This window comes from Lissotriton vulgaris, chromosome 1_1 (genome assembly GCF_964263255.1).
Source record: "Lissotriton vulgaris chromosome 1_1, aLisVul1.2, whole genome shotgun sequence".
NCBI classification, from domain to species: domain Eukaryota; kingdom Metazoa; phylum Chordata; class Amphibia; order Caudata; family Salamandridae; genus Lissotriton; species Lissotriton vulgaris.
The window spans coordinates 1,736,081,309-1,736,107,970 of record NC_141685.1 but is presented as its reverse complement, the minus strand read 5'-3'; the positions used below and the strand labels follow the sequence as shown (position 1 = coordinate 1,736,107,970).

General features: G+C 44.9%; 1 protein-coding gene across 4 annotated transcripts in view; it reads right to left on the bottom strand.

Moving 5' to 3' along the window:
• The window catches only part of SAXO6 (stabilizer of axonemal microtubules 6), a 569,878-nt gene that overhangs the window by 186,228 nt on the left and 356,988 nt on the right, over positions 1-26,662 (bottom strand). For 2 of the 4 annotated variants that reach the window (XM_086919015.1, XM_086919017.1), the window contains 3 exons: positions 21,707-21,745; positions 21,197-21,372; positions 4,674-4,982 (listed from right to left, as the gene is read on the bottom strand). In XM_086919015.1, the coding sequence (XP_086775141.1) occupies positions 4,674-4,982; positions 21,197-21,372; positions 21,707-21,745 (524 nt within the window). The remainder of the gene's footprint in view (positions 1-4,673; positions 4,983-21,196; positions 21,373-21,706; positions 21,746-26,662) is intronic. The other 2 variants (XM_086919018.1, XM_086919016.1) reach the window with 1 other exon arrangement.

Below are 26,662 nucleotides of genomic sequence, written 5' to 3'. Positions count from 1 at the left end.
CTGAGAGGGCACAAGGTGAGATTTGGAAACATTTATTGAAAACCCCAAGAGGAACAACATCTGTGTTGTCAACTGCAAATTACACAACACCATCTCTAGCAACTTTGCTTTGAGCAGCCAGTCGTCCAGATAGGGAAACACAGGAATCTCTGACCTTCAGAGATGTACTGCCACCACTGCCTTTCACTTTGTGAAGACCCGAGGTGGGGAAGTCAGACTGGGCGGATGTACCGCAAACTGATAATGCTGAGTCCCCACCATAAAACACAGATAGTTCCGATGTCATTTCAGAATGGGATTGCAAAAACGTGCATCCTGTAAATCAATCAACACCATCCAGTCTTCCTTCTCTAATGCAAGAAGAACCTGTGCCACGGTCAACATTTTGAATTTCTCCAGTTTTAGGTAAAAATTCAGAATCCTAAGGTCGAGAATCGGCTGTACATGACCATCCTTTTTGGCAGTCTTGAAGTACAGGACCCTTTTGAAGCAATGCTCGAACTTCCGGCTGGAGAAGCAGAAGATGCTCTTCCGAGCAAAGCCCTTGTCGGGAAGGAAACGGAGGTGTAACTCCTGGAAGGGTAGGGAATACCCATTGTCTATGATGCTCAAAACCCTGGTGTCTGTAGTGATAGTCCTCCAGTGAGGTAGAAAATAGGTAATCCGTTCCCCATGTGGAAAGCATGCTTTAAGAAGCCAGAGCTAGAGCTGCATTCCTGCAAAAATGGGTGGAGAGGCAGAAGATGAGAAGGAGACATGTTGTCGGGCAGAGCCCTGCAGGCGACCTCTGCCCCTTCCCCTGTAGGATTTGTACAGAGGATTTGTCTGCTGCTGTTGTTGTTTCCCACGAAAGGACAGGTTCATAGAAAAGCCCTGATACCTGCAGAACTGTCTATTGTTAGAAAATTGAGAGGGACCCTTTATGCCAAAGGAAAAGGGTACTATACAGTCATGTGTTTCCTTTGGAGAAAATCCTGATTCAATGCTAATGACTAAATGTACTATTGCACGACACCCTCACCTGCATTTAAGCTTTCAACATACATTGAGGGAACAGTATAATTCCAACCCCTTTCCTATTGACTACGAGACAGAATATTTAAGAAAATATTATCAATGTATTTCTTTTTTTAAAAAGCATGTGCTTAACAGTACATAGATACTCAATGACTCAATTACATCTAAATATCATGAGGAAACATAGTAAAAACATATAAAATTCATTGATAACAAATGTACATAAAAAACAAGGAGAGTACACATGAAAGACAGAAGACTATGTCATTAAGTGAGCACATCCGTGGTTATTTCATTTAGTAACTGAGGCCTGATACTAAGAATAATGAGCATTCAAAGGTCCCAGTTTTCTCACAGATTGGGTTCTATTTATCAAGCATCAACACGTTTAGATGGTGTCTTTATAGAACCATAGTTTTCAAGACCGAGTCATTTGTAACTCTCACAGATAACAGATAAAAAATTGGAACAGTTTGGACCACCTTTTCTTGTGATCAGCTGTAATGCTTCATGGATCTGAATCTCAGGAAGTCTGGTAGGATCCTAGGGGTCTTCTACTTCCCTCTGTCCTATATGAATATTTTACACAGAGTTTTGTTAATCATAAAACAGACTGGAAGCCAGTAAATACTGGCAACGGTGGAAGGTCTCGTTCGGCCTACAGTCCCCTAATAAATATAAAAGATTCTTTTAATATAATATATCCTCTTGATTGGGGCCGATTTCCATTGACTGGGTTAGCGTTTTCTGTAAAAGTGTTTTATTTGGCTATTGACCATCACAGTTTTACTCACCAAAGTTTATCTGAGGCAGGGGTCACTCAGCTGACTGTGGAATTTATGGACACCACTGTTCCAACTTTACTAACCAAAGTTTTTTTTTTGCCTTTGACATGAAGACCTCAAGGTCCGACTCCATTCTGAGCCAGCGGAGACTCCTGGGGTAGATATACAACTACACACAATGGAGCATTGTGTAACTTCACCTCCTAATATGCACCCAAACTGCCTAAAGATATGTCCTTACTTTCATAGCAAGGAAAGGTAATTTTCTAGCCGTATAATTTGAAATTAAAACAGAAAAAATACTAAATAAAATAGTCCACATACACGGCTGAGTTCTGAACAGGTAGAAGAAGTACCATTTTCAGTTAGTGGCCATCCAGTACATGGCTAATACACAGCATTATTTCCCTACCAGTTACTACTTTCCATTGTCATAAGTGCCAGAAACATAACTTACTGGTACAAAACAATGCAAAATTCACATCTGTTCCATTCATGAAAGATTCCTTGTTCTTACATGTCCTTAAATGAAGCCAATCCTGGGTTTATCAGAACCTCCAGCTATAGGTTATTCCCTTCTGTGTGATACCATTTTCTTGCATGGAATGTGTAGTGCTTTGATGCCAGCGTTGAGTTGTGTTTTATTAGTTACTTCTGCTACATCTAACCCCATGCACCGCTATTTACTGTACGATCATTCCCATTTGATGCTACTTATTACTTATTATGGTTTGAAATCAGATCAATTATACTGGATTAGGTTTCTAAAACAATACAGCTTTGTGGAAGATCCTTGTATCCACCGGCTCAACATGGAATCAAAAACGCCCCTTGGTCTAATATGAGAGGCATATGAGTATTGACAAAATTAGCAAATTATTTGCTGTGTTACTACAAAAGGAAGTCTCTGACCTTTGCAGCAGATACGTACAGTTTGCAAACAGCCAGAACTGCTTCGGAGATTCAGATGCTGCAACAGGCACAATTCCAAATTAATTTTGCTGATATAGTGCATATAATATTTAAATTGTCAACAACAAATGGTATTGTGCATCCTTTTAAGAACACTTGATTGGGTCTGGTGACTGGATTTAAAGCACTGTTTAGACTGATGCCATCATTTTCTCACTCTTTGTTATCCAATCTCTGTGGAGGATTTCTGACCATTCTATTGCTCATTGGAAGTTAACTGCTCCTCGATAGTGTTATTATAATCTTTACCCTGCTCTGATGAGGTGATTCAACCAGAAACACGCACAAGATTCTAAATTTACCACAGGGACTGTACAGTGAAGTGGAAGATTTTCAACTGACTATTTTTACGTTTTGGATTTTACGTATATTTCTGTATAATTTTTAATTGGCATATTAAGTATCCTGACTCTACCGTTTTTATTGCTAGCAATCATTCCTCTTAACTGATATAATGCTTTTCATATCTTCCACTGTTTTCATACTTGAAACATGCAAGGCATAAGAAACAAAGTAATGCATAGCTTATTGCACTTTTTCTTGCTATTTTATTTAATGACTTTTTTGAACTTACACTTATGTGTACTAATTTTATGCTTTATTTGTATATAACAGATATTATGAGGTTATTGAATGTTATACCTTAATGCTCCCTGAGCATGGATCTCCCTATCAATTCGATATATTCCTACATATCTCTCCACCCATATGATGTCACAATTCAGATATACAAGCCAAGGATGGCGTGAAGACCATTTAGTCCGACTCCAGTTTGTGCAGTCTGAGACTCACTTTTTCTCTGATTTTTACAGAACCATAAACATGTCTGTATTGACACAGGTGTTGTTTGTTCCTATATTTCTAAGAACCTGTAAAAGTGTGATAAGCCACATGATGCGACTTCAGTTTGGAACAAGTTCCTTGCTATCTCTAGTTCAAGGTAAAATAAGAATAATACCCAAAACAGTGTAGGTTGAACTGTCATATTTTTACCTTATTTATTTATAAGAATGGATCTAAGACTAGCATCTTAGTGCCCATTGGTTATGCCAGACATTCCTAATGTGATGTTGGAAATTCCATCTTAGATGCAATTAATATAAAAGGGCAGCAACTTGGCCACGTGTCAGGATATCTCCTTCACCACGGATATCATGCAAAATACTGCCCAAGATGATCTTGACCACCAGAGATGCTGCAATATTGTACTTTCTACTGAAATCTGATATTGAGCATCCAAGTCAAGGAGGAGAGGAGCTGATCTGAGATGTCTTTACCCTTTGCAGGGAACTCTGCCTCCCTTTTGACAATTGCAGCACTTTGCTCAAACAGATATGCAGTTCGCTGTTTCTACCTAGGAAACTCTAGAAGCAAGTTATACTACTCCATGCTCTCTTAGCATAGTGCACAGAAGTAGGTTTTAGGGTGTTAGTTTTTTAGATGACATTTTAAACATGGTTGAAATGTTCGTTTTATGCTTGTTTATTTGCAACATGCATTTGTGCTAATGTAAATATATTGTGTGGTTATTTTGGATGTGCTAAGCAACAGGGCAAATCTGTTTAAATAAAAATTATTTTTAGTTAAAGTATCTCTTTGCTTAGGGCAATTTGGGTATGTGTCATTGAGAAGAACGAAAAAGGTTTGTTCCCTATCACCAATGCATCCCTCGATTTCTGTTCAGGGACTTTCATTAACTCAAAAGCATTGACACCACTTCAACTTTATAATGGGTGGGGTTCTACGGGCTATAAAAAACAGTCTTTCACATTCAAGCGTTGGTGCATTGAACTAATTTCACTCATGTCACCCGTTGGTGTGAAAACAAACCTTGTAAAGCTGAACCAAAGACTCAGTTTACGCAACACCTTCTGCAGGCCATGCATTTACAGATCTTACCTTCTCTTTCTTTGATTTGTTCTCAAATCTGTTTTGCCCTCTTTCAATATCTGCATTGGCTCAGTGGTGAATTCTTCATTGTCATCTTCTTCCTCCTCATTCTCTTCAACTATTGGCGTTATCTGCTCACCACTAATGTCTTCCTCCCAAACTAGCTTCCTCCTGACTGGGATGGCAGGGTCATCTGCAAGATCCAATCCTCTAGCTTCTTTGTTCCTCTGCTCTTTTTCAGCAGATGCCCTTTTTTCAGCAGATGCCGAAACATCAGACTTCAACCCTCTATGGGATTTGGATGATGCCCTGTGGACTCTAAAGATCAAGAAACAAGAAATATGTCAAGTGATTTTGCCACTACCCATTGGGCATCCCTAAGGGGGCCATGACAGGCAATTACAGAAGAGCATTTAATGTACAACAAAAGTAAATTCCCCCTGTTTGAAAGAAACCTATACTATTGAGTTTGTGTTAAGAAAACAGAGAAGTGTTGTGTGACCTAAGTCTGTGCTTCTACTCCAGAAAGTAAATTGGGTGGTTAAAACATGGCTCAAAAACTAAAAAATTGATCAGCCTGATTCCATTACTTAAAGTCAATATGCGCCACATATAAGATCAGAGAAACAGGTTACCTGTGACTTAGTGGAGAAACGTTACAGTTAAAACTCTTCCTATGTGATTTCTAGAGCTGGGAAATCTTTAAATGATGAATTATAGATACATGCAGGAAAACGAATTATTTCAAATTTTTCAGAAGAGGAAATCAAGTTTCTGTGAAATGTGTCAAATTAGACATTTGTACCAATTAGAGTGCTCAGTTTGCAGATGTACTCCCAGATCATCATTACAGTCACAAAAATCATGTCATCCCTGCCTCTAAAGCAATGTGCTGCAGAGAGTTAAAACTGCCAAGGTAAATAAAAAGAGGGAAGGCGAAAGATGGACCTATGGTTGATGTCTCTTTTCCCAAATGCTGTAGGAATTTCTATAAGTAGATTTGAAGAATGCAAGGTTGATATATGAGGTGTCCTGAAAAGTCCTAGGGCACGTCTAGTCAGTCTTCACTATGGTGGAAAAGGAGAATACTACCTAGTACTCACCATAACCTTACCTGAGATGTCGGAATGGGGCTGTTGAGGGCTAGCCTAGAAAGAAGGGAGTCCCTTTTTGGAACCGGTGTATATGAATGTGGTACAGAAAGATGACCTTCAGCTCAAAATGTACATCATGTCTTTGGTAAGGGAAAGAAAACAACTACGAGTTGTTATACGCGAACATATACATATTAGGTGAGTGCCAGAATAAAAATAGAGCGTTAATAGGGTCATAGAATCAAAAGCAACATGTCTGCTTTAAGCCAGCAAAATAATTTGACAAAGTACTTCTTGAGGTATTGTAAAAAAAAAACGTTCAGCTGGAACACAGTCAGGAGATCATTACAAAGTGAGAAGGCATATTAGCATCCTAAAATCAAACACCAGAAGACTTCAATACAAAATGTATAGCACTTACTGAATATTCAAGATGGTTAATAATTTGAAACATATATTCACAATTTTGCTGTTGTTAAATCAAAAGAAACTTGTGATGCAGAAAACATACTATCTGCCTTTTTTTTACGCTCGAGCAATAACCTTGCACTTTAGAGCGAATGAAAACACTCTGATCTAAAAATGTACAGCCCTATAATTTTTATCTTTGAGACCAATAGTCCAAACATGCCCTCCATAAAGCCTTACAGGATATCCTGGGTAAACCCTTCGCCAAACTTTTTAACCATTTGGGGGCAATTAAAAAAGTTAGAGATTTGATCGCCTAATAAAAACTTCAACTAACTAAAACAAGCTTTGGCATAGCCAATAGGTCTTGTCTTTGGACCTTATAAGTGTTTAGCCATGCAGCTCACTTACAGCAGAACGCTGCCCTGAAGTGAAAAATACAGCATCCTGAAGCAAAGAAGGGTACAGGTCGCAGGCACCCAGAGCAGGTCATATATTTGTGGGTTCAAAGGTCAATGAAGCTGTAGGAAAATTAAAATGGTTTTCAGAAACTGTACTTAAAGCAAATGATGACTGGCACGTTACATTTTTACTGTGTATACAGTTTGACAGCCACATACAGGCTGTCAATTTACCCCACTGAACTGGGTAGAGGCGCAGGGCCCGATCTAGAAAGATTTTGCTGTTAGGGAGTGTGACTTAATTTTGTCCAGGAATAAACTGGAGCACGTAAATTATAGCAACACCCTTGTAAATCGGGCCCATTTTCCCAGGCTTTGCTGACTAAGTTGTTTATAGGCAATCTTTAAATATGGCTTTTTGTGAAACAAGCAGGAACCTTTCTACCACAAACTTTTGTTGTTACTGAAACCGAATGTGAAGTTTATAAACTCACACAGATTGGTAGTAGGACATACCCTGTTAGTGTGTAAAATAATATATGTATTAATAAAACAACGAACACGTGTTCACACTGTGGCGTTTCCCTGACAGAAAAGCTGCGACTGGAGCTCCTCATGATGTTAGCCAACATCGACACCAGAACTTCAGCAGCAGGGCTTTAAGTGGGATGAAAAAACTGCGGGGGCGGTCTGTCAGATGGGAGTGACAGACATAATTAATGGCGTGGCTTAAACACTTTAAGTTAAAAATCTGTGCTTAGGAGTGTGCCACCCAACTGGTATTTTGCTGCTTCTGTCATTGCCCACAGATATATAACACAACAAGTAACATTACACCTACAACAAACAGGACTATTGTCTTTGTGAATGGTTGTTGATTGCATAAGATAAATAAGCAACAACTATGGCTTTGTTGTATATACCGTTGAAAATAGTTTAGTTCTTGTGGGCAAAGTTGTGGCGTAAGGCTGGAATTGCCAACCTTGGAGCTGGAGTGAAAAGCACTCTTGAGTCTCGGTACTGGTTAACAAGTCTGTAATTCTGGACAATCGCCGTGCCTACTAAATAGAACATGATCGTTGTCTATGTGTAATTTAACTGGTGCCAATGTAAAACGCTCCAATATATTTGGGTAAAGTTCGCACAGCATAGAATTTTTAAAAAACAAGATACATTTTAAACTGTGAACTGCAGCAGAGTTAAAGCAAAACGACTGAGGAAAATGCGCATGACATAAAGGAGGGCTGCCTTAGTTCTTGTGCTCAAAGTTGTGGCGTAAGGCTAGAGTTGCCGACCTTGGAGCAGTCGTGAAAAGCACGCTCGAGTCTCGGTACTGGCTAACAATTCTGTGATTCTGGTCAATCCCAGTGCCTACTAAAAATAACATGATCGTTGTCTTTGGGTAATATAGCTGGTGCCAATGTAAAACGCTCCAATATATTCGGGTAAAGTTCACGCAGTATAGAATAAAAAAAAAGTTACATTGAAAACAGTGAACTTCTGTAGTGTAAAAGCAAACATCTGAGGAAAATGCGTATTACATAAACGAGGGCTGCCGCTGCTCGTGTCAGCACGAGTAAAGTGCCAAAGAGATGCCTCTTCATAAACATTATATCCTCACAGATACTTCAAATAGGAACAAACAGTCCTGGCAGGCAGCGAGCAGACCCCATTGTGGTGAAAGCGACTGATGTAAACAATCCCCAAGCCTTCGTCTCCAATTGTGTCTTGTCCACAGCTTATTAGCACGTAGACATGATCAGTCGTCAAGAAAGTGAAAGCGACTGCGAGCAGGCAAATGTAAACAAGCGCGCGCGGCCACGCTAATTGGCAACAGATGGCCCCTGCGTGCCGCTGCTCGCTCCTGCAAGGTGGATGCCGCCACAAGCATGTAGGTTTCATTACTGCAGACCGATTCCAAAAGGTCATCTCCTAGAGCAGTGCTGTGCTAGGCTCGACCTAAAAATGAATGAACATTTTTAACCACTGTATATGTCTCGACCCTTGGAAATAGCCTAGAGTGTATGGAGATGATGAAGATACCAATGATCGGAAATGCAGCTCAGTAACTTACTTAGAATATGTACTCACATTGGCCAAAGGCAGACATATTTATTGCTCTGTGGAGTTGCTTCATTGTGACCAGCTGTTAGCTGTATAAATCATGGGATTTTGCAATCCCTGTATAGAAATCCATCTCTAATTTATTTATAATTGGCGACATGTGCTGCACCCAGTTGCCGATTATAAAGAAATAACTTAATAACTGAACAGTAATAAATTATTATTACAGTTGAGTTATGACGTCATAATGCTGCTGCCAGAGCCAGTAGCCAAGGAAAAAGGCAGGTCAAGTCATGGAGCATAATTAAAGCAGCTATCTAAAGAACAAAAAGGAAATGTTGTTTTTCTTTCTTGTGCTGTTTTGTATCTGTACACTTACAGGTATAAAAGAGATATTTATTGCAATGTTTGTTTTTTTGCACTCTTTAGCGAATTATGAAAAAAAAGTTTGAATCTTTCTGCATGTATCTAATGTGCCTTTTTAAGAAAAACAAACTTGTATGAAACAGCTTCTACTAGCTTTTGCAACAAATATCGAACAATGTGTTTAATTGTACACTAAAGATCCCATTTTTTTTTTTGCTCATGTTTACAAACATGCACTTTCAAATGAAAGAGATACGCACCCTTGATTCAAGTGGTTTGTGGGAAAGGTGATAGTGTGACCATGATTTTGGGAATAAAGTACTCTTGGGAATAAAGTACTCTTGGAATATCCTTATCATGTACTGCAGAACATGATAAGGATTTTCCAAGTCACCTCAGAGTTCCATAACCTTATAAAAAAAAACAGCCTTCTGCTTTGTCCGTAATAGTACTCCTCAGTGACTTGCAATGTCCTTATAATGTAAGGCATGGGGTACTTTAATTTCATATACAAGGCATTCCTATGTATGTACCAGGCAGAATAAGTGAATACTAGAAAGTACTCCCACATGACCTGTAGTGCTTCCTTATAGGCACAATCAGTTCCACCAGCATACCACTGTAACTGCTGCTATATTGTGATTACTTCTGAATATAATTTAAAAAATATCATTAATCTCGGGCATGCATATACACAGTCCTATTGTCATCATCTTGCTGGATTATAGATATTGCTACTCTTTTGGCTCTGGACATGAAGGTTCTGTACAGTAGAATAACATCTGTTCAGTTAAAATGTAATGTGTGTCATACCCTCCACTCAATGGAGTAATATGGCATTTTAATGTACAGGAGAGAACCAAAGACAAAATACAGCTGGGGGAAAGCGAGAGAAAAATATAGTTTTGCCCCTTTCCCAAAATATTTTGATGCCTGGTAAGCATCTTGGCATTGGTAATAAAGCGTAAGAAACCAAACTTTGTAGTGAATCAATGAACCAGCTGTAACCTTGAAAGCATATCTTCATTATAGTCCATGACCGTGATTATTTACTCCCAACCTGCATTTAAACAAAGGAAAATATTCTTCTATAAATTACGTTTGTTTTAGGGAGTATAGCTAGCGGCTATGGAAGAGTGAGGTCACAGTTGTGATGTGATCTGTGACTGCACATACATTTGTGTATTTTTATAACCAAAATATATGGCTTGCTGGAGATTTATTGCTAATGGCAGAGCTCAAAGCAGGATAATATATAAATGTGAGACACTTTCACAGGTTTGTGTAGTGATTACAATTATGTATAACAAGGGTTTTTATATGATGAAAAGAAGTTGTTTCCTTATGGGTCATTACATCACCACCAATACTATTTGATATATGTGTATATTTTTACATTGAAATATACATGTCTAATATATAGGTATATAAATCATATGAATATTAAAATTCATTTTTAAATTTATTTTTGTTGTCTTTTACATACGAAGTTAAGTAAGTGAGCTAAAAACCGATGATCGATTCAACTCAGATCTGTGACTGGGGGTGAGTCAGACATGGGCCCCTTGCTCACTTTGCCACTGATTCAAGCTAGCCTGGCTGGTGATGGGCATAACCCAGAATCCGGTCCCAGGAAGCTTGTTTCCAGTCCAGGGAAGACCGGGCTTGGCAGTTCGGGCTGGACTGTTCCCATGACGAACGGGGTCAAGACTGATTTGAATACTGCTGGGTCTGAACTAGGGAGGCGAAGTGAGCTAAAGAAGGTATATAAATCATGTGAATATTGTAATTTATTTCTTAAATGTATTTTTGTTGCCTTTTACATACAAAGTGAGCTAAAGAAGGATGATGGATTCAACCTAGATCTGTGACTGGGGATGAGTGTCTGAAATGTTTCACCGCTCTGCCCATCATCTTCTTGTGTTTGCCTCTTACATACAACAATTGCATAGCTCAAACATTGTGGAGTTTCTGTTTTTTAAAAAAGGCATCTTGCCTACAACTAAAGTACACCCGTCCTTGATCCCGAAACTGGACCCATCCCTGAACCCTAAAAGCTCTTTCTTCCCCTACACTCCACCCATCCCTGAACCCTAAAACCCCTCACTACCTCTAAGCTCCATCCATTCCTGAATCATAAAAAACCTCACCACCCTTAAACACACCCATCCATTACTCCTAAAAATCCTCATTATCCCAAAACTCTCTCCATCCCTGAACCCTAAAAACTCCTTTCTACATCTAAATGCCCCCACTCCCATAACCTCACCACCATAAACTCCAACCAATTCTGAATATCAAAAACTCTTTATCACTCATAAAAAAACTCAATTGCCCTAAACTTTTATCTATGACATATTTTATCATATAACAATCCTCAATACCCCTACACTCCACCCATCCCTGAACCCTAAAAACACTTCACCAACCTTAAATTCCACTCAGCTGGGGTCCCTAAAAAACCCTCACCAACACTAAACTTTACCCACTCCTGATAAAAAACCCTTCACCACGTCTAAACTCACCCATCTCTGAACCCTGAAAACCCCTTTCTATGCCTGAATTCCACCCATTCTTGCCCCCTAAAAACTTCTCATTACCACTAAACATTACCCATCCCTGGACCCAAAAACCTCTCACTAGTCCTATTCTCAACCCAAATTTCATGTAATTCTGGATTTTTCCTTAAAGTTATCTTTCCTTTAAAATGTTTCCATAAATTTTCAATTTACTTTTATTTTCTTAAAATAGTTTTCTCCATGATTTGGTTTCCTCCAATGTGGTTTCTCATTTTTTGTGTGTCCATTAATTTACATACATCAGCGCGGGTGATGGGACGCATTAGCGGCTTACCAATGCACCTCTACGGGGGGAATGTATCGACTTTGAGCTGGGCACGCAAGTCCTCAGTGAGCTCATCCCAGCTCAGTGGTACAGCTCTTTCTTTCTGTTATAAGCTCTATCTAAACCCAGATTCCTCACTTTCTGAATATTCCCCAGGCATCAGACTGGTCTGGAAACGTTTCAAGTAGTATCTCTGTGTGCTGTTCTTTGGCTTGCGGCTCCATGCCAACACCATTCCATTCCGGAAGTGACTCACTGAACTGCATATCGGCATAACTCACGACAGCCCACATCAGCTGCTTTCTGGGCTGTAAATGTGCTGAGATGCAGAGCCCAACAGATAATTGGCTTTGACAGGTGTGCAGACCGCTACACTTATGACCTTTTTCACATGGAAAACAGCCTGGTTCACTGAACAGGGAGAAGGGGAGGGCCAGTGAGGAATCTGTGGTCTGCAAGTGCTCAGACCAAATAATCCTGCTAAATCAAGCAGACAAAGTGCTCCTGGCAATGTACCTGGTTGTCCAGGCAATAGTGCTTTGTGAGTGTATGAAGTGATGCCCACTTAGCAACAGGGCAAATATCCAGAACAGGCACTCTGCACGCCAATCTACTAATAACAGCTTTGGCCCTGGTGAAATGAGCCAGAAAACTTCCAAGGAGCTTTTTTTTTGCCATTGTGTAGAAAATTGTAATGAAGAGCACAATCTACAAAGACCTGGTCCTTTACTCTACTGCCTTGCCCTTCTTCGCTCTACTAGAGTGGCTCATTTTCCATTAACACTCCCCTCCCAGACCTTCCGCAAATGTCATTCCGGGCCTGCCAGCTGGCCTGGGGGACAGGATTAGAGGGGGAAGGCCCCGCATTCCTTACTGTCCTGCTCTACCTCTGAAGCTCAGTTTAATTTACCCAGCCTCAGAGCTCTTCCCCATCAAATAACCTCTGCTGTATAGGGCCACTTATCAGCTCATCAAAGCAGCCTGGCGACGCCTGTTCAGGCTGACCAATCAGGAGAGGCTGCTTGCAGGCTGGATTTTGGCTTACAGAAAAGAAAGTTCTATAACTTATTTTTTGTACCAGTTATGATGACTTCACCAGTGACAAGTTGGATTTTTCATTACCAATCTTTTAAGTCTTTGAATGATATTCTAGCTCATTCCTAGCAATATTTGTACAGAAATAAAATATTCCAATGTTAGCCTGTGAAGCTAATAATCTACATGGGGAAAACTAAATAAGCTGGTATTCCCTCACCGGAGTATATAAAAAATATTTTCTGATGTCCCTGCTTATACTTACATGCCACCCAACCCCGAGGCACCCAGGGGAGACTTTAGGGGTGACCTATATGTAAAAAGAAGGTAAATTACCACTTGGATAGTACATGTACCACCAAAGTCGAATTTGTGTGTAATTTACATTTAAAGACAGTCTGCAAAGCAAGGCTGCCTTTAAAAATGATAGTACGCAACACGGCAGTGCACACTTCAGTGCAGGCAATCTACTGCACCTCTAAACTTCCCAGCCCTAATATAGACTTGGGACTTATAGGTAGTTTCAATCCCCCTTGTCTTATTATATCCTAGGGATTTACAGGCTCTGTCATTACCAATTTTAATTACACAAAATTAACATGTACCTTTTCAATCAGACAACTGGCCAATGGTCTGGGTAGCAGAGCACAGTGCACAGTCAGAGTCAGTTACCACCAGTACTAGTCAAAACAATGGGGGTGAGTAGGGCAAAAATGATGACTTTCTCACAGCGAACAACACAGATATGGTGATGTTTTACCTGATGTGAAAAGGAGTCACCACTTTTGGAAGACTGGAAGCTGGGGTTCTCGGGACCAGCCTGTCTGGGAAGAAAATAGACTAGAGTGTGGTGGCAGACAAGGTTTCCAGCTCACTCACCAGCCACGCCAATAATATGCTGATGAGTAGACTGCTATACAGTGGTTTAAAAAGAGTACACATGAAGGAGGTGAGTTGCAACGTAAGGTCCCACTGGGTAATGATAAAGAGAGCAGGTGAAAACAAATATTGCAAACCCTTCAAAAAACATTACAATGGGTTATTTGGACAGAGAGAGCTGATCCAGCAACGTAAAAAAGCCAAAAGAGTTGACAGGTGCCCCTTAATTGTGCTCAGAGCAAGTCCTTGCTGGGCTAGAGACAATACAAATAGAAGTAGTTCAGATAACATGGCTTGAAGTGAGTCAATCTTTTGAGTACTGCACCAAACCAGAAATGTGTCCCAATGGAAGGCATATACAGAATGCGGCAAGGGGTTGCCAAGATTACATCTACAACTTCAGGAGGGAGGTAGAAAGCAGTCAGCAGTCGTTGGCACCAAGCATGGAGGTGAAGATTGCACATGCATGGCTGCAGGGAGGTCAGCAGCAAATTAAGGTGACATTGGACCATAATTAAAGGTTTTGATGGGAACATACAAAAAAACATATCCCTTAATTATGCTCAAAGATAGGCCTTGCCAGGCTAAAGACAAAACAACAGTAACACATCGGATAAGGGTGCAGAAAGAGGGTCAACATATTTTTCAGTGCACCAAGCCACAAACTTGCCCCAGAGGCAGGAGTATAAGATCTTTGCGAAAAGCGGCCTAACTGCCAAAATGACCTCAAAGGAAATCGAAGACTCTCAACTGCCACCACTCAATCTCCACGCATGAAGGTGGAGCGTGCGCATGTTCGGGTGTAGAACCCTGGCTTGTTGCTGCAACAGGAAATCCTCCCGAAGGAGCAGACTGATAGGGGGACCGATGCTCATTTTCAGGAGTTTGGGATACCATACTCTATGTACCCTACCCAGAGCCACATGGAGGACTTGGGCACAGTTTGTCCTGATCTTCTGAATTCGGGGCAGGACTGGTATCAGCGTGAAGGCATACAGGAGTCCTGAGCCCCACTCAAGACAAAATGTGAATAGCTCAGATAAAAGGGAGCCTCTGAGAGGGAGTCAGGTATGACTCTAGAATGCTATAATGAACCTCGGCACATGCAGCATGTCTGCTCTAGTTTGGAGGTGGACGAAGACTGCCTGGGACAAGACCATCTTCAACAGCCAGTCATCGAGGTAGAAGAAGATTGAAACTCCTGACCTCTGCCGATGTGCTGCAACTAACACTCTTACTTTTGTGAACAGCCGACGGTGTGCAGGTAAGGCCAAAGAGAAGTACAGTGAACTGAAAGTGTTTGTTGCCTACTGTGAACCACAGGTAATGTCTGTGTACTGCCAGGACGGCATATATATGCTGCAAATTCAGCGCTATCATCTAGTCTCTAGTCAATTTTGGATTTCTCCTTTTTAAGGAAGAAGTTGAGAGGGTGCAGATCTAAAATGATGAGTAGGTCTCTGACCTTCTTTGGGATCAGAAAGTAACAGTAGTAGCATACACAACCTAGTACTGATATCAGCATCCTCTTTATGGCCTCTTTAGCCAAAAGTGGCTGCCCTTCCCGAAGCAACAGGGACAGATGATTCTCTGTCAGCCAAACTGAGGCCAGTGGCATGGGTGGTGGGGTTTCTTAGAACAGAAGGATGTAACCCTGCTGAACAATTTGGAGCACCTCTGCACCACCATGCCAAAAGAAGCTTCTTACTTCATAGCCAAACTAGGTGGCGAGACCAGGCCAGTGTCTGTCAAGGTGTCCGTACCACTGGCATCAGCCAGTTCTTCATACCAGACATCCTCGACCAAGGGTTTCCTAAGGGGGTCAGAATATTCATAAGGATCCTCAGATCCACACAAAGCATATCCATTACATGGCTTGTCATATAATGTAGTCGCTGCCTCTGACCCGGAGGGACTTGGTCAGGTCAGCGCTGGAGTAGACCTTGGACTAAGCTGGTCCGCTTTGTATCCGGGTTTGGAATGACAATGAACTCGGGTCATCGGGAAGAGCATCACTGGACCGGACTCCGGTGGAGGTTGAGAAACCAATCTAAGGGGCCCATCTGGTAGCGCGGACAAACCTGCCACCTGATATCCAGTCAGGGCACCTTCCAACCCCATGGGGCATGTAGGGACTCCAGAGGAGTCGGCTTGCTCCACGATGAGATGCATTGCCTCATAGAATTCCTTCAATTGGTTGGGGGATGCTCTGGCTCTGAGAAATTCTAGGAGGTGTGGAGTGGACACAGGCTCAATGGAGGAAGTTTAACCTGTGGCTTTGTTCCTGTGCCTCTTCCAGTGGCTTGGAATGGCATGGTGAAGTCGAAGAACACTTTGACTTCTTGGTCTTCATCTTCTTCTTCTTCTACTGTCGGATTTACCCAATAAAGATTTTGTCCTCAATGAGGACCGACGCGAACGACTCCGACAGTAGGTCTGAGATCTTCCACGTGACTAGGACCTGCAGCAGTACAGAGTTATCCAGTGCCGAGAGTAACGATAACGATATATCTGCAATAAACATTAATAGTGATAGATTCCTTACCTTAGAATTACCCCAGGCGTCAGACGGGATCTGGAAAGTTTTCGTCAGCAGTACCTCTGCACGTCGGTAGGAGTTGTCGTGCGGCTTCGAGTGCGTCATTGGCATCATTGCCGCCGGGCAGACGTTGCTAGAGCTACACTCGCACTGACGTCAGTTCTGTACACGACTTTCCGCGTCAGGAACACAGTGCCATGCAAGAAACTGACCACTGGTGCCATGAAACTAGGGCCCTGAAAGTGATGACCTTATCCCTAGGAATCAGTTCACAGAACGGGGAGGATGGGTGGGGCGGTAAGGAATCTATTGCTACTAATCTTTCTTACAGATATATTGTTACCGAAGTTAAGTAACTTGTGCATCTGAAAGAAACACGTAGTGATAGATTCCTTACTTTAGAATTGATACCCCAGCAATAGCAACCCCGGTGGTGGGTCTGGGTACCAAGATCACACCAAAAAGTCCTGGAGACCAGAACAACCAAAGAAGCAGTGTCTCCGGACTTGGCTGTCCTTGGCTGTCCATGCTTGGTAAACGTGTGCAGCGAGGCCCAGGTAGCTGCCTGACAGATGACATGCCAGGAACTCCCCATCCCAAAGCAGTAGTAGATGCCGTTGCCCTGCGCAGCCCCACCGGAGGCTTTTTAGCCAAAGAATAACAAGCCTTTATGCACAGAACGACCCACCGAGAGATGGCCTGCTTGTGCATGTCCCGACCTTTCTTGGTGCCCACGTAGCCAACAAAGAGCTGGCCATTCACCCAGAACGGATGCGTGTGGTTCACATATAATGAGAGCGCACGATTCGGGTTCAGACGGTGGAGCCTCTTTTGAGGGATGCGGAGGTGGAAAGAAGGAGGGGAAAGTGATGGTCTGCCCGATGTGAAAGGCAGTGACAACCTTTGGCAGAAAAGATAGACGAGTCCGTAGAACAATTTTGTCAGGATGGACTGAGAGAAATGGAGGTTTAGAAGAAAGAGCCTGAAGCTCACTCAATCTTCTGGCAGAGATGATGGCAACCAGGAAAGCAGGCCTTTATAATGAGAAGACAAAGAGGATAGTTGTGAAGTGGCTCAAAGGAAACACACATCAGATAGGTCAGAACAAGGTTCAAGTCTCACTGAGGCATTATGAAAGGAACAGGAGGGAAAAGATGAGTAATGCCACTTAAGAATCTACTTACAACAGGGGACTTGAAAAGGGAAGGCTGATCTGGAAGCCGTAAAAAGGCTGAAATGGCCGAGAGATAACCTTTGACAGTCCCCAGAGCAGAGCCCTGCTGGGCCAAAGAAAGGGGAAATAGAAGGACCTCTGAAAGAGGAGCTGAAAGAGGATCCACAGCCTTTGCTGCAATGTACTATGCCACAAATTTATTCCAGCTACAGGTGTATACCGTTTTAGTGGAGGAACGACTGGCTGCCAAGATAACAGCACAAACTTCAGGAGGCAGGTCAAAAGACGTCAACTGCCGCCGCTCAATCTCCACGCAAGAAGGTGGAGGCTGGACAAGTTCGGGTGGAGGACCCTCCCCTGCTGCTGCATCAGAAGGTCCTCCCGAAGAGGCAGTCCGGGTTGGGGATCGATCGCCATGCTGAGTAGCTCGGGATACCATGCTCTTCGAGCCCAGTCTGGATCCACAAAATGACTTGAGCCCGGTCGTGCTTTATCTTCTTCAGCACTCTGGGGTAGAAGTGGTATAGGTGGCAAGGCGTATAGTAGACCACAACCCCACTCCCAACGAAAAGCGTCGCCTAGCGAGTGCCTCCTTGGAAATTCTAACGTGCAGAACTGATGACATTGCGCGTTCTCATCAGTGGCAAATATATCTAACCAAGGCTCTCCCCACTGTGAAAGAGACCTTGTGCCACGTCCGAGTTCAGACGCCATTCATGATCCATCATGCACCGGCGGCTGAGTTTGTCCGCCCTGGCGTTCAGCGAACTACTGCGCAACCGTGTCCCACACAGATTGGGAGTAACGGCCCAAGAGGCATGCTGTGTTCACCTACCGCAGCCCTAAGCTGACAGATAAAAACATCTTCTTGCCAAGCTGCTCCAGCTTCCTGGATTCCCTATCCGGGGGTGCGGAAGGGAATGCGCTCTGGGATGCAGAGAATTGGACAACTAAGCTCTCAGGGGTGGGGTGTTGGGAGAGAAAGAGAGAGTCACCAGGAGCCGGGCGATGACGTTGGGCCAAGTTCCTGTCCACAGAAGCCCGTTTTGGGTCTGGACCAAGTGCCCAAAAGATCCTCAGACAGTGCATCATTAAAAGGCAGCAAGGGCTCCAAAGAGGTTACCGCCAGTTAAAGCATTTCTGTCAGGAGGTTAGTCCTGACGGCCACTGTTGGGAGTTTGAGGTGGAGAGCCTCGGCCACCCTACGCAACACCACTGCATAGCTTGGTCCCTCCTCCGCAGCCACGGAAGGAGGAGACAGCTTGCTAAGGTCAGGCGAAGTGTCTAGACCACTGGCATCCCCCAAATCCTCTGCCCAGTCCGTATCATCACAACACTGTTGTGTTAGACGGTCCTCAGACCCCTCCCCTTCCTCCGAAGTCTGTGAAACAGGCTGAAAATAAGGAGGAAGGACGTAGGGGTAGAAAGGACCCATCGGCGTTGGAATCGGCGTCTGGTTCAGGGCTGAAACCGGGGACGATGTCGGCTGTAGTACTGGACGACGTAGGAGGTGGTGCCGGAGGCAAAGTCGACCCAGTGGAGGTATTATCATGGTCAACCGGTGTCGCCCGGGATCTGAGTCCGGATCCAGGGAGGTCCTGCAGCATCGGGGCTGAAGCCACCGGTGTCAGAAGGACAGGACCCCCGAAGGCACACAGGCGGGGCCAGCCGGCCCAAAGAGTAGGGCCATGGCAGCAAGACACTCTTGCACCTGTGCAGGCGTCGCCGACGGACCCTGAGAGGGTGGGTAGGCCGGCGGAGACGCCGCAGGCTCTGCCGGAGCCATGGGGGTGGCACCACCTGCACCCTCAGCCGCCCTGCACGACAGGAGGTTGAAGAGCGACAGCGCTTCTTCGACTTCTTCTTGGAATGCTTCGACATACCTTACCCCGAGTGAGTGCGACTGGTCCCTCGACCTCCCACGGAACCGAGACTGTGAGCGGCGCGGTGCCAACTGCCGGACTTCCAGCAACTTTCAGGACCACTCCAGCAAAGTCTTTGGCGCCATGGCCTGGCAGTCAATGCACGAATTGACGTTGTGGTATCACCCCAGGAAGTAGATACACATGCGGTGTGGGTTCGTCACCGACATCATGCAGTGACAGTCCCCGCAGTTCTTGAAACCGGGCACCCCTAGGATGCCAGGAGTCGATCGACTCAGAAGAAATGAAGTAAAAGGCCTCGAAAAAACTCAGTCAAAAAGTGACTGGCGGCACTTGCTCTTCCCGGATCTGTGCTTGCTGACGCGGAAAAAGAAACAACTGACGTCAGCGAGCGTGGGCGCGTCTAAGTAGCTCCAGGGACGTCATCCCGGCGCCAACAACGCACGCGTAGCCGCACGACGACACCTACCAACGCGCAGGGGTACTGCTGATGAAAACTTTCCGGATCCAGTCTGACGCCTGGGGGTAATTCTAAGGTAAGGAATCTATCACTACGTGTTTCTTTTGGATGACTAGAATCTTCAGCACCTGCTCCAGGATCACTTTGGGGTTCATCGAATGGCAGTCAGACCAGGCCTTGGAGTCCTGGTCCAGCTCCAGGCACCATATGTCTGTGACAGGCTCCACAGGGCTTAAAACACAACGGTTTCTTAGGCCCCATCCCTAAGGCACACTGAGAGCCAAAAGGTTGGACAAAAAGTTAAAAAGAGCAGTGAAAAAATTACTGAGGAAGCTCTCCAAGATCAGTGCTTATGGCACAGAAAGAAAAGCACTGATGGCATCGCACTGGGGTGATGCCTATATAGTTATGTCCCATCCGGTGTGACCAGCGCCTAGGACGCAGATGCAGAGCCGATCAGCACCATCTTCCAGCGCACAGAGGTACTACTAAGAATTTGCTGGACCAGTCTGACACCTGAGGAACATTCTATTGTAAGGAATCTGTGGCTAGAAGTCTCTATCAGATGTGTTTCTCACGGTTAATTAAACACCTCTTTCTCACTAAATGCTCCCAATAGATGTGGTAGTTTGATGTTCAACTACCAGATTTTCAATTTACCATTGAGGTGATTTAAACTTTACATTGTATAATGTTATTATAATGTCTTACCTGTTAATACAGTTCTCCTCGGTTTACTTCTAAAATGAATATTACAATTAAAAAATTACTGAAATTTGCTAGCTAAGGTTAACAAATCAACCATAACTTGGTCCCAAGTGCACTGCTCTTAGACGCAACATGATGCTCCAGATGATATCATTCTAATAATCCCAATAATATAGGAACACACATATGGAAATTAACTTGAGATGTATTCTGAATGTTTGACCCAGATTTGCAACATATATTTAAATATATATATTTTCAAAATGTATGACCCTACATTTATATTTCGTATACTGGTTCCCGAGGATCAATGTTTGCGAAGTTTTTTTCCCACAAGATGTACAGGTTCTAAAAATGCTCTAGTCAAATGTATGACACATCTTTGAAAAGATGCATTCAGTTAGCTATATTCCCTTATTCTTTATTTGCTTGTATTGGACTGCCATATGGCCAGCAAAACATCTGAACAAGAGGTTATTTTTTCTTTAGAGATTTGGAGCACGGTGGAACCGGAATTTGTGCCAACTGACTACCTAGCTGCAATGCAAAATCTTTGCAGCTGTGAGCATTCTTTGGTTTGTACTTCACTGCGAAAATCAGGAATAACAACTTGTGAACATGAACACAGAGATCATTTAGAATTATAAGTCTTTAATAAATCCTTAATAAAAGCTTACCCAGCGAGGTCCAGCGCTTTAATGTTGGTGCTAAGCGTGTCGTCTGTGCTCGAGGTAGATGCAGCATCCCAAAATGTATTGCTGTGAGACAGTATCTGGTTCAGATGATCCCGAGAAAAGTGTGTTCCATGCACCCTGTGCCTATGCGCTTCTGCTTGGGCTCGAAGCTCTTTCATCTGTACAAGAGAGGCAAAAGGGGTTTATATAGCATATGCCGCAAATACTCTTCAAAATAATCAACGTAAGTCAAAGTGCAACAATTAGTTCATACGTGTGAAAACATGCAACACAGCCACGTTCAAAGCAGAAGAATTACAGCACAAACCAAGAGGGCAGTTGACGTTGGTATCAAACAAAGGCTTCAAAACAGCAACATACTACACATGAAAATGAAATATCTAAACAGGCAGGACATAAAACGACAGGGACCATACATGAAAGAATGGGACGGCCAATCCTTCACAGATGCAAGTGTGGTCCAAGTGTTAAAAGATTTCTGGTACAACCAACCTCTGCATACCACAAAGCACCAAAGGCATTTTGAGAACCCTAATGGAAGGAATACAGAAACAGACTTCAGAATTTTAGTACACAATAAGTTTCTAAAGACGATTTGCTAAGGATTGCATACAAGAAAAAAAACATATGAGCAGTATAATATAAACTGTACAAAAACCACAGTTATTAGACAATAAACTATGGCCCTGAAACTACGGCGACGGCACATAAAGCGGATGGGCAAATTAACGTGTTAATTTAGATATTTCAGTCATTTACAAAACATCCACTTAGACCATACCAGACTTATGTCTCATATAACATCCTTGATTTCCTGATCTGACTCACATGCATCTCTCCTTTCTTGTTCAGATATGGCACCCTCAGGATGACTCTCCACACTGCATACAAAGTCAGTATCTTCCTTCATCATGTCCTCTTCCAATTCATCATTACTATCTCCATGTAACCTAGAGAAGCAATCTGCTAATACATTTCTCTTCCCTGGAACACATACAATTTTGAATTTGCGTGAATGAAGCCTGTTCAACCATTTGGCAAACCTGGGAGTTGCTCATTCACCACCCTTAATGGTAAACAGTTGTACCAACGGTTTATGATCCACCTGTACCGTGAATTTTGAACCCCACAAATATGGCTTAAAATGTAATATGCCCCACCAACAGGCGAGTGATTCTCGCTCTATGGCTGAATAGGTCACTTCACCTCCCTCAGACTTCTGGTAGCAAATGCAACTACCTCATCCCTTCCCTCTCTACGTTGGATGAGCACTGCCCCCAGGCCTTTTTGACTGGCTTCAGTCATAATTACTGTTTGATTGATAGTGTCAAAAGATTGATTAACAGCAGGACGGAAATCAGGTCTCCACCACTCGTCCAGCTCCCGTTTCAACTGCCACCCCACTTCCCGTTCTAGAACAGATTACCCACACATTACCTTGTTTGTGGAATGGATCCCCAACAACATTCCATGGCTCATGACAGTGACGGCGTATCAGATATAAAAACATGCCTAGTCACAGATATAAGTGAGAGCAGAGACCCAACAACATTCTCGAGGGATTCAAGGATAGGGCTGCGCTGCACTAAGGCCCATGATGGTTTTGTAAAATAGGGTTGGGTGTTCCCCACTCAGGAAACATTGGAGGGAAAACGGCAGTCCACATATATTTGAGTGGTGTAGGAAGGGGGAGGCTCTAGTTGGCGCAGTGCAACACTAGCGACAAGCAGGGACTCTCTCTTCCTCGTCAGGGCTGAGGGTTACCTTCCAGACAACCTCTGCTTACCCTCTAGGTAGTGTGGCTTAAGCAGTCGTAGGCTAATCTTTGGGGCACATAGGGTTAAACACTTGCAACAGTACACCTTTACAACCAACCCACCACACAACGAGACCAGACTGTATTCTTGTAAAAATATATATCTTTATATAGATTTTAAGCAGGCTTATGAATACAGTCAATAACTTTATGAAGACGGTTGCAGGTTACTTAATTCGGGTTACCACAGTTCTTATGAAAGTTCTCTTGAGGCCCGTAGGCCGGTGTTATTCAAAGTTCTTGTGGAGCCGGCGGCTTCCAAGGGATCTGTCCCACGTCGCTTTGCCTTCCCGGGGTCGCTGATCGTTGCGGCTCTTCGGCCGAGCAGGTCACTGGTCGTCCGGGGCAGCGGTGTTCTGTGGCGGCAGGGTCCTTTCCTCGTCGTCCGCTCCGACCCTGGAGGCGGCGGCTGTGCGGTGGTGACAAGTGGCAGTACGGTCCCCAAGTGCAGGACGTACCCAGCCAGATGTCGGTGCAGCTGTGGGCTCACAGCTGGGCTGTCGGGCAGGCTTACCGACCTTGCGGATTCTCGTAGGGCAGTTGTCCGTCTTTGCAGGTGAGTGAGGGCTCGCTATGCCTTCACCTAGATAGCTCGGACCGGACGGGTCCTCCTTTGCTTTGCTCTCGGGCTCCCGGTGCAGTTGCGGTCACGGTGTTCGGGCCAGCGGCGGCTGGTCCTCACTTTGCTTTCGCTGTTGCTTTGGGCCCCGGTCACGGTGGTCGGGAGGATGTTGATGCCTTAGAGGAGATTCCTCCGTCAGTGCTGCGGCGATGGTCAGCACCCGCAGTCGCTTTCCAAGGGGGTAGCGTCCACTGGTCCTGGGACGCTGGTCAGGGGGCAAGTTCAGTTGCAAGCCCTTGGAGATCTCTTTGCAGAGTTTGGCACAAGTAGCACAACAGTCTTTTCGTAGTCTTATTGTCTTCCTCTCCTTCAGCAGCAAGGCACCAGACACAGGCAAGAGTCAGCACCCTTCCTTGTCTCTCACGGTCCTTCTCGTAGGGCAGAGTCTTTCTGTGGCCCAAACTGGATCTAAATTTCAAGGAGCAGGGCTCCGTCTTTTATAGGCCAATTCTTTTGTTCTCGCAGGCCAGGGGGGCCTTTGCATAGCCACTCTCAGTTCTGGAGTACCCCCGCGGGTGTACTCCGGCTTCTGCTTTCAGTGTGAGGGGCAGGCGCATCAGACGCCCCACAGGAGGTGGAGCCAGCATTGTCCGGACAGGAGTGGCCAGAGTACCTTGTTGATGGGGGCTTCGCCCTTCCTGGGCCAGGTGCCGGCAGAGTCATCCGCCGCTCCCCAGGAGGGTGGAGCCAGCATTGTGGAGGTCGAGCACAGTGACAGCTCGAGTCAAGAGGCACTCCTACCTCCCACTAAGGTGTAATCTGCGCATTCACCACCCGTCATCCCTCCAGCCCTGTCACTCACACATCCCAGACAGTCAGATACACACCAGCAGAGGCGGCTGAAATGGTTAAGCAAGCAAATGCTAACTTTCTAAAAGTAGCATTTGCAAACCCAGGATACTGAAATAAACTTGACTACAAGAAATATCTCATTATCCCGAGTTCAGGCATACTAAACATGACTCACTACCATGCTCCTTGAGCCTACGGGGATTATAGGGTTTAATAATCCTCGCAGCTCAGTCTGGCCTAATGGAGCAGGTAGCCTTCAGTAGTGAAGTACGGTCTTCGTTGTAAGTCACTACTAGGACATGCCACGTACATCAGGGCTTGTCCTACCTTGCACCTACAACGCACCCTGCCCGCAGGCCTACCATAGGGGTGACTAATATGTAGTCAAGGGAAGGGTCGGTGCTGGCAAGTGGGGACACTTGCCCAGCTAGCGTGATAATACGAGACCACACGCGGGTTCTGCGGTCGCAGTTCCCAGACACATCTTTACGGCTGCTTCGGTGGGTGGCGCAACCAGCGCTGCAGGCCCACCAGCAGTATTGGTATCTACAAGCCCCGGCACTCTCTTGTGCGCTTTACTAGGGACTAACAGTAAATCCAATGCACCAATCATGGATACCAATCGTATGTACAATTTACAGTAGGGAGCACTTGCACTGCGGCACGGATCAGCCGTGGCGCAGTGCCCTGAGTATCGGAAAACCAGCAAAACATCGGAGGCACATCAGCGAAAAGTGGAAGGGAGACTCACGCCAAGGTGCCAGGTCTAACATGTGTCCCCTCCAGCTGAAATGTGGGGGGAACTACCCTTCCCCAGGGAGTTCCACATCACTAAGGCGGAAAAATCTGGACAGACCGTCAGCGTTGGCGTGATCGGTGCCAGGTCGGTGTTCCACCGTAAAGTCCATACTCTGTAGAGAAATGGACCACCTCAACAGTTTCGGGTTCTCACCCCTCATTTGCATCAACCATCTGAGGGGCCTGTGGTCCGTCTGAACTCGGAAGTGAGACCCAAACAAGTAGGGTCTTAGCTTCTTCAGCGCCCAGACCACAGCGAATGCTTCACGCTCTATTGCACTCCACCTACTTTCCCGTGGAAGTAACCTCCGACTTATGAAGGCTACGGGTTGGTCAAAGCCCTCCTCAGTCATCTGTGAAAGAACAGCCCCTACACCATGCTCTGAAGCGTCTGTTTGCACAATGAACTCCTTGGAGAAATCTGGGGCCAGGAGCACGGGCGCCGTGCACATGGCAGTCTTCAGGGTGTCGAAAGCCTTCTGACAGGTGTCAGTCCAAATCACATTCCTGGGCTGCTTTTTCGAAGTCAGCTCTGTCAAGGGGGCCACGATCGTGCCATAGCCCTTGACAAACCTCCTGTAATACCCAGTGAGCCCCAGGAAGGCTCTCACTGCAGTCTGGGTCTTGGGGGGTTCCCAAGCCAGGATGGTTTCGATTTTGGGCTGCAAGGGGGCTACCTTGCCACTCCCAACTTGGTGTCCCAAGTACACCACTGAACCCTGCCCAATCTGGCACTTGCTTGCCTTGATTGTGAGGCCTGCTCTGCGCAGGGCCATCAACACTTCCCAGAGGTGTCGCAGGTGTTCGGGCCAGGTGCCGCTGAACACCGCGATGTCATCCAGGTAGGCGGCACTGAACTCGTCCAGTCCAGCCAACACCTGGTTGACCAATCTCTGAAAGGTGGCAGGGGCATTCTTCATTCCAATTGGCATAACCCGGAACTGGAAATGCCCATCTGGTGTAGAGAATGCCGACCTCTCCTTTGCCCCATCGGTCAAGGCGATCTGCCAGTACCCAGACGTCAAATCAAACGTGCTGAGAAACCGGGCAGCCCCTAGCCGATCAATGAGCTCGTCAGCTCTGGGGATGGGGTGCGCGTCAGTCTTCGTGACTGAATTGAGTCCTCTGTAGTCCACACAGAACCGGAGTTCGGGTGTGGCTCCCGGCGCAGCAGCCTTCGGAACCAAGACCACGGGGCTGGACCAAGGACTGCTGGAAGACTCAACCACCCCGAGGGCAAGCATCTTGGAGACCTCCTCCTTGATGCAGGCCCGGACCCTGTCAGTTACCCGGTAAGCCTTGTGCTTCACCGGTAAGCTGTCTCCAGTGTCCACATCATGGGCGCACCAATCTGTGACACTCGGAACCAGGGAAAACAGGTCTGGAAACTGTCCCAGCAACTGGCGGCAGTCCTCCTGTT